The sequence below is a fragment of the Parus major genome, chromosome 1A (genome assembly GCF_001522545.3).
Source record: "Parus major isolate Abel chromosome 1A, Parus_major1.1, whole genome shotgun sequence".
NCBI lineage: Eukaryota > Metazoa > Chordata > Aves > Passeriformes > Paridae > Parus > Parus major.
Genome location: NC_031773.1, coordinates 45,726,717 through 45,735,172, shown reverse-complemented (window position 1 = coordinate 45,735,172; position 8,456 = coordinate 45,726,717). Strand labels below are relative to the sequence as shown.

General features: G+C 42.1%; 1 protein-coding gene across 1 annotated transcript; it reads left to right on the top strand.

Annotated features, from left to right (window-relative positions):
* The first annotated feature begins 2,853 nt into the window (after nucleotides 1–2,853).
* On the top strand, nucleotides 2,854–4,088 carry LOC107204294 (histone H1.03). Its single transcript, XM_015627176.2, has one exon. The coding sequence runs from the start codon at nucleotides 2,868–2,870 to the stop codon at nucleotides 3,546–3,548; it is 681 nt and encodes a 226-aa protein (XP_015482662.1). The 5' UTR covers nucleotides 2,854–2,867; the 3' UTR covers nucleotides 3,549–4,088.
* Nucleotides 4,089–8,456: the final 4,368 nt, after the last annotated feature.

Here is an 8,456-nt window from a genome sequence, read left to right as displayed (position 1 = left end):
TATTTCACAGCCTGTGTGGGATTTTGATGCAGAAAATAAGCCCACTTCACAATGGTTATTTTTTCCTTTTTTTGTTTTTCCCTCTATTATCCTTCCAAAAGAATTCTGAGTACAATCTCTGTAAAGGTCTGTGCTAATTAATAAATATGTTCTGTCCCTAGAAGGAAAGCAGTGATATTTTACTAAAATATTTCAGTTTTTCTATTGACTATCGCTGATTTTAAAAATGTGGGGAAGGTGAACAGAGTGATGATACCCAAATGCAGCTTCTACATGAAGAAATGATGGAGTATCAAAGCCTTGGGAAACCTTTCTGTTGTACACATGTAAATGCACCAACTTGCTGTGTTGAGCACAAGTTCTCTTTTTGGGGTTCCTTTTATAGTGGCTGAAAAAAAAAATTTTATTCTACAGTGGCTGGGAAATTAAAACCCATTTACTGGGTTAGAATACAAATACTTGCATGACTCCAAGTTATTATGCTTAAATTTCCAAAATCATAACACAGCTGAAGAAAAAAAGTCAGGCAAATTATCTCTGACTTACATCAGTACTCAGGTCTGCCCTTCCTGTCTTCCAGTTTATGCCCACTTTTGTTTTGGTCTCCACTGAATAGGAGTTCATAATGGATCATTTCCTAGGAGCATCCACTGCCCCATACTATCAATCTCTCATAGTGGGTAGAGATTATCTCCAAGGCTCAGTGATATCTTACATGAAGGAAAGATAAGCTCAAGAGACTAGAATCAAATCTCTAAACACCTTCCAGTTTCTAAGTAAATCCATATACTATCAAAATAATGAAAATAAACAGAAATACTAATGTCCTGTTTATATTTTAAAGAATCTCATAATTCCTTTCTGCCATAAAGAAGTAAGAAGAAATAAAAGGATTACCAAGTCTTTCAAGGATTGATAAAGATGACAATATTTCTTGTATAAGCCCAGGGTGTTGACAGAAAGCTGCCACTAAATGTAAATACCTTGACACAAACTAACCACTTACATGCAAATATCAAGGGACTAGAGAACTATGAATTTTAGCACTGGTGCCTCTGGGAGGTTTTGAACTCTAACATTGGCTATGTGGTTATTACTAGTAGTTTAGAAAAAAAAAAATATTCTCAGCATTCTGATAGTGTTCAGCAGTGTCAGAAGGCCTTAATCCTCCCACACTACAGGAAATAAGAAGAGATAAAATGAGAATTAAATGTATTTTCCCATTTCTGCATTTAATCAAGAAACAATACAACATCCTGCAGTTTTGATGTGCTCGTTATTGCAGTCAGATCATCCAAAACATACATTGACCTTTGTTTGATATGTTTTCTAAGGGAGACCTCACTAAGCTGTAGTTTCTCAACATTTATTTTCAAGCAGAGAAAAAAAAAAGTATTACAAATTACAAGAATAAATCTAGTATTTCCTCTGAATGTAGCAGTTTAGATTTTTCAATTAAACATGGATAATAAGAAAAGAACAACTCAGTGTGTTTCTTTATTTTCACACTGTTAAACAGAAGGCACTCCGTTTTACCGACATTTCATTCACCCTTTCACACCTGCTTTTAGCTCTGAATGTCGCTTCCCACAAGTTTTTAGGAGCTGATGATAGCCCGGATATGCAAGGTACAAACACAATACTATTGCAGGCAGGCTGTTGACTGCTTGGAATTTCAATAGAAGCAACATTGCATTGAAAACGAAGAAAAAGAGAGAGGAAAAAAAAAAAAAAGATTCCATCCATTGTTTGTAATATGGATCTGCCACTTCGCGGGGCAGGAATCCTCTCGGTAAGGTGTAGGTTCTTCTCTTCTGAAAGTAGCAAAGTGGTGAATCACCAGATGGTGTTAGCAATGATAAAAACTTACACAATCAACATTCATTCATTGAAACCGAGAAATCAGTTTTGCTTTAAGTGTCCTGGCTACTCAATATACCCTCGAAAGAATAATTTTCGGGTTTAACTCTCCCTAAAATTCAAAATTCAATACACTTCGGCTTCTGCTTCCCAATCAATTTTAATTAATTAAGAGGCAAAGTTGAACAATTAGTGTAAGTATTAACACAAAAAAGCAGATCTACTGTATTTGCAGTTATCCTGATTTCGAATTTAACAGACGAAAGCTACATCATTAAATTTATATTGAGAACGCAATGACAGGAACATCAGTCTTGAGAGGGGGCACTTCGGTGCTTTATTTCGCTGAAATACCAAAGCATAAGGAAAGTACATCGGCTTTCACAGGGGCTGCAAAAGCACAAACCTGTCCCCAAAAGGCAGCAGTGGCTGCTGAACAGAGGCCGAGCGGGCTGATTTCGGAGGGAAGCGGCTCAGCCGAGGGAGTCAGCTCTGCATCAGCGTCCGGGACCAGGGGCTGAAACTGTGTTACTTCCTCGGATTTAATACCCATTTACTCGGAGACCAAAGGTTCAAATCCTCCGGTTTCTTGCCTGTTCTGTAAAGAACCTTCTAAAGAACAAGATTTCATGCCAATTGTGCCAATTTAGCTCACGGTAAAATTTTAATTTAAAATTTAAACGGAAGGTTTCTCTCCGCCGAGGTCTCTGCGGCTGCCCGCCGCCGAGTTTCAGCGGTCTCATTTCCCTCATTTCTGCTCCTTCTAACGGGAAACTCCATTAACTTGTAGAACAGACTCCCCCCTTCCCTCCTGAAAAGAAACGGGGTGCATCGGCGCTAAATTTCGGAGAGAAAAAGTCCTTTTTGGAGCTGGAAGAAACACAACGGGCGCGGCGGCGGGCGGCGGAGCGGAGCGGCGCGCACCAATCAGCGCGCGCGGCGCTGCTATAAAAGGGGGCGGCGGCGGCTCCGCTCCCATTGTTCGTCCGGATCGCCCCAGAGCCGCCATGGCCGAGACCGCTCCCGTCGCCGCGCCCGATGTCGCCGCCGCCGCCCCGGCCCCGGCCAAAGCTCCCGCCGCCAAGAAGCCGAAGAAGGCGGCGAGCGGCTCCAAAGCCCGCAAGCCCGCGGGGCCCAGCGTCACCGAGCTCATCACCAAGGCCGTGTCCGCCTCCAAGGAGCGCAAGGGGCTCTCCCTCGCCGCGCTCAAGAAGGCGCTGGCCGCCGGCGGCTACGATGTGGAAAAAAGTAACAGCCGCATCAAGCTGGGCATCAAGAGCCTCGTCAGCAAGGGAGTCCTGGTGCAGACCAAGGGCACCGGCGCCTCCGGCTCCTTCCGCCTCAGTAAGAAGCCAGGAGACGTAAAGGAAAAAGCCCCCAAGAAAAAAACTGCTGCGGCCAAGCCCAAGAAGCCGGCGGCTAAGAAGCCCGCCAGCGCTGCCAAGAAGCCTAAGAAGCCGGTGACGGCGAAGAAGAGCCCCAAGAAAGCCAAGAAGCCGGCGGCCGCCGCAGTCAAAAAGGCAGCGAAGAGCCCCAAGAAGGCGACAAAGGCTGCCAAGCCCAAAAAAGCGGCGGCAGCAGCGAAGAGCCCGGCTAAGGCGAAGGCGGTGAAGCCCAAAGCGGCCAAGCCCAAGGCGGCCAAGCCGAAAGCAGCCAAGGCAAAGAAGGCGGCTCCCAAGAAGAAGTAAATGGTGCGGAAAAAACCCATCTGCCTTGCAGATAAACCCAACGGCTCTTTTAAGAGCCACCCAAGTTTTCACAAAATGAGCTGGAACTCACTTAATTTCATTAATTCAGTTTTCGTGTAAACCGTGTTGAATTTAAACTTTTTCTCTTTGCAGTAGCTTTTAGGTGAACCCGGTAACATTTTTTGCTTTGTTTTTCACCAGCGCACAGCAGCATTGCAGCGGAGCTCACCGCGGCACATCTCATAAAGAAAAAAAGCAAAAAACTCCCGTGTGTCGGTGCAAATTCCTTCCCGTTCGCCGCAGGAAATCGCTGCGAAGCGGGACTCCTCGGGGTACTGCGGCACTGCTCAGGGCTCCTCGGCCCTTGCGAGGGGGAATGGGGGTGGGCACGCTGCGGTTCCCCATAGTTTATCTCCGGTCAGCCGGGAGAGAAGGCGGAGAAGCGGCTCGGAGCGCCCTCAGAGCCCGGCACATTTCGAAAAGCCCGCGCTCCGCAAAGATTGGCCAAAGCTCTTTGGCTTGTCTAGTGCCCGGCAATTTTCGGGTTAAAAAGGCGCTCCGCTTTTTTCTTTACATTCACTTGGCGGAAGACGCTTACGATCTCCCTCCCCCGCTTCCACCATCCCCTCCGGCTTTTTCTCTTCCAGTCTAGTTTTGTGCCCGCTCTAGAAAGCGTGGGGCCAGCGGGGTCCGAGCAGTTCGAGGTTTGGAGCTGCCTTGGTGCTGCCCGCAGTCTCCGGCGCTCAAAGTCTCTTATTGGGGCTGCTGCGCTCAGTTCTTTGCCGAGTGCTCCTTTTTCCACACTTCGAACCGTAAAAACTTGATATTTTCTGCACACGTAACAATGTATCGCTGCAGTCACTGGCAGTTCTCCCGTCTCGGTTTAAAGGATGCTGCGCGCACATTTTTACTGCAATTGCTCTATGAGGAATTGGGTTATTGTGAGAATAAGGTGATCATAGCCTCTACGTAGGGATTTACTTTGTTAATGCGAAAAACGATGTTCACATAATTTTTATAGGATTTCAAAGTTTAATAAAAATGACAATTAAGAGAAAAAAAATAAAGCATACAGGTATGGCCGAGTGTCTCTGCATTCAGCCAAGAGAGCACACCTTACTAACAAAGGATTGTCCCTTAAAAACAGAACCCTACTACATATCCATAAATTCTCATACATATTCATACATTCTTCTTAGGATCTTTGGTGTTCTTCTGTTTAGTTTTCTCTTGCCCCCTTCCTAATAGATCAATCTTCTTGGCACCATCAAGATTTACATTCCCTGATACCAGAAATGCAATAAATTCCTCCCCCCAGAGTTCTGGTCACTGCTGTCTTCATCTGGATAAGATAGTTTACAAATGCAAGGGTTCTTTAGCTATTTTTTTTTTTTTTCTCAGTCCTTGGTTTATACAAACAAAAGCAGTTTTTATTTTAACACTATGCCATAGCCTAACATATATGTATTATGCTACTATTTCTAAGTTTCATCAATAACAGAAACAAAGAAAACTATAGTAATACAAAAAAATTTCCATTCTTATACACATAACATTCATTTTAATATTTGCGAAAAGCCAACAATATAATATGTATCTATAACAGTTAATGAGCACAAACTTCCAGCAAAGTTAATCTTTCACTCCAGATATAACTTCAATATTGTAAGAAATTGTTCCACACAACAAAAAAGTGTAAATGTGTGCAGGAACACTGAATGCACTGTCTATATAAGCTCCAGTGGTTATACTGTCCATTACAGGAACAAAATTATAATCAAACCAAAAATTCCTGTTAAACTTGTAAAGCTGAGTTGGGCTGTGTAGCATAGATACCTACTGCAAAAGGGGACTACAGTGGCAGAGAGCAAGAGTGGCCTGGGAGAAAACATAATACAGGGATAAGTGTAATGTCATCTTTATGTTGCAATTGCACTACTGACTTGTCAGTCAGTGACCCTAATTCATCATCTCTCATCCACCTTTCCCTTCAGCTTGTGCACTGCTAGCCCTGCAGATCCATCTCATCCCAGCTATGGGAGAGCTGTGCACAGCTCCACAACTGATTCTCCCTCAAAAACAGCTTATGTTAAATTACTGAGTCACTGACATGGTGTCTGATCACTGTGCATCCCTCAGAACCCCACGTCACCTTCAGTTGGCTTCCCTAGCTGACAAGCAGATTCCTATTCTGACCATAAATTGATATCCTAAGAAAAACTCGGGGGATATCTTTTGCTATCATGGCTTAGATTTCTAGCTAACCTTCTGGACTGAGGTTCAATTGTGGGATTTATGATTGCAGTGAAAAGGGAACACATCTCACTCTTCTATGACGTATTTTTTGGAGATATGGTAGTTAATTTTTTTTTGTCAAACATGTTTACTGTCATGATACCGGTAAAAGAAAATAGATGAGCTGTGCTCAGTATTTGCTGAGGTGTGCTATGTGCTCATGTTTAGTGTCTAGTCATACTTTGACAAAAAACAAAAGGATATACTTTATGATTAAATGCTTAGCTGCCCCAAAATTAGAAGGAAAGTAAACACAAAAAATACCGAACAGGGTTCAGTACTGTAATTTATTACAAGGAAGACCTGCTTTCATTTGTTTTCTCTTCCATAGAGTCAGCTGTTTATTTCACAGTGGTACTTAGTAATTGTCAGTATCAAATAACTATGAAGTTCCAATAATGACAAATGAACCACTGAATTAGATAAAGGTCTACATGTAGCAGAACAGACATGGTAACCTGTCAAGAATTCTCTTCAAGTTACTCCCCACAGAATAACAAATCACTTTCTGCTAATGAATACATTTTTTATGATGGGATTACAGAATTTTTCATCAGCATTATTCACAATTGTAAGATTACCACAAAACCAGGTAATTGTCAAACATATGTTTATTTGTGTCTTCATTCTCTCTTAGTGTGTTATTTTATTCCCATACTTCTTGTGTATATCTACATCTTTTATGGCAGTTGTTGTCAGGTGAAAGGGTTTATTCTGCATGGCTTCATCATGTCTTTCAAAAACAATAAAAAGGCTCGCTTAGGGACTCAAGTCTTAAAAACATCAAAGGTGGAGTTTTATTGCAAGTAAACTATTCCACTAATTCATTAAGAAATCTTCTGTGTTTGATATAGAAAATCAAAAGCTAGACCTCTATAGAAGGCAAACTCTGTTAGTTCAGGCACTAAGACGTTAAAAATTTTTGCTGCACACGGTGTTGATAATACAGGGATGTTTTAGTTATTGCTGAGCAGTGCTTACACAGATCCAAGGCCTTTTCTGCTTCTCCCAGAACATCTCTCATGGGAGTCCAGGAGTGCACAAGGAGATGGGAGGGGATACAGCTGGGACAACTGATTCCAATTGACCAAAGAGATATTCCAAATCATACAGTTTCATGCACAGCAGATAAAGCTGGGGGAAAGAAGAAGGGAGGGTAGTATTCCAGTGATGGCTTTTATCTTCCCAAGTCACCATTATGCTTGACAGAGCCCTTCTCTCCTGAAGGTAGCTGAAAACCGGCCTGCTTATGGGAAGAGATTAATTCATTCCTTGTTTTCCTTTTTTTTGTGTGCATGGCTCTTGCTTCACCAATTGAACTGTCCTTATCCCAAGCCGCAAAGTTTTTTCAATTTCTGATTTTCTCCCCCATCTCTGGGAATGGGTGAGGGGGCAGCTGCATGGTGATTATTTGCTGGCTGGGGTTAAACCGTGACAGCTGAATAAAGCAGAGTAAAAATCCTACCTAATACCTTGGGCTAAATGCATTGTAAAATGTAACTTATGTACATTTCAAGACTAAGTTTGCAGGTTCTCAAAAGGAAGGAGCTCAGTGGTGAAATAGCTACAATGTACTAGGAACAGCCAGCAATGAGTCTGGAAGAGTATAATATAAATAACATTAATACCAGACCTGTTCTCTGCTGCTTGCATGTCAGTACAGATTTGAACCAGCTTGAATTTGGGTACAGAACCACTTTTCAACTAGACACCTTTGACACAGTAAGATTACCCAACAGAGTTTTCCTTTCACAAGTTTCTTTTTATTATCTAGATCACAATGCACCCTGTGTACTGTTGGACACAGAGTTATCAAGTATATTTTTCTGAGGGAATTTGAGATCTATCCTCTATATAACATGTTGTCAAAGCATAATGAAGTCATCAGTGTGACTCCTCCTGGGATCCCCTTTCAGTCTCCATACTCAATTTTGGACAATTTTTTCTAGATTTGGAGTTATATTGCATTCTGACTATGATTTTGCACATAGTGTTTTGTTGATCTCTTTGCATTTCCATTCCCATATGAGTTTAGTTCATCGGTCTTGTATGAACTGCTGAGACATCAGTGAAACCTCAGTGACTGCAGGATTCATTTTTTAAATGATTTCAGGATTGGACTGCCAGCAGAAAAATTGAAATGTAAAAAAATAATAATAGGATTATGGCTTACATCAAACATTGAAAGTTGATCTAGTAAAAGAAGTCCCTGCCCAGAGATGTGAGATGAGAAGCAATGGCCAAGGCAAGGACTGTAGCTCGCTGTCTGTGTCCTGAACCTCCTACGTTACCTGTGCACACAGGGAGATGCGTGGCTGATTTCACGAGAGAATGATTGGCTTGAAGGGGGAGCTCCTGTGGAGATAAGAAGGTCAAGCTTTGGCTCAGAAGAACAGCACAAACAGAACAAAGTCATGATCTAAACTTTTAAGAACATGTGGCCAAAAAAGTAACTTTTGCCTGATAAAGTCAGTTACATATTAAATTGCAAGTTATTGTATGTGCTAATAAGTTTTATGAAGTATGTGCTGTCACATATATGATTATATTACTCAATTCTCCACCTAGATCATGCCTCACATAAGAGAGAGAGTGGGATAAGATCATGTCATA

What these genes read in the sequence shown, in the direction of transcription:
- LOC107204294 (XM_015627176.2), top strand. Translation starts at nt 2,868, where the DNA reads ATGGCCGAGACCGCTCCCGTCGCCGCGCCCGATGTCGCCGCCGCCGCC.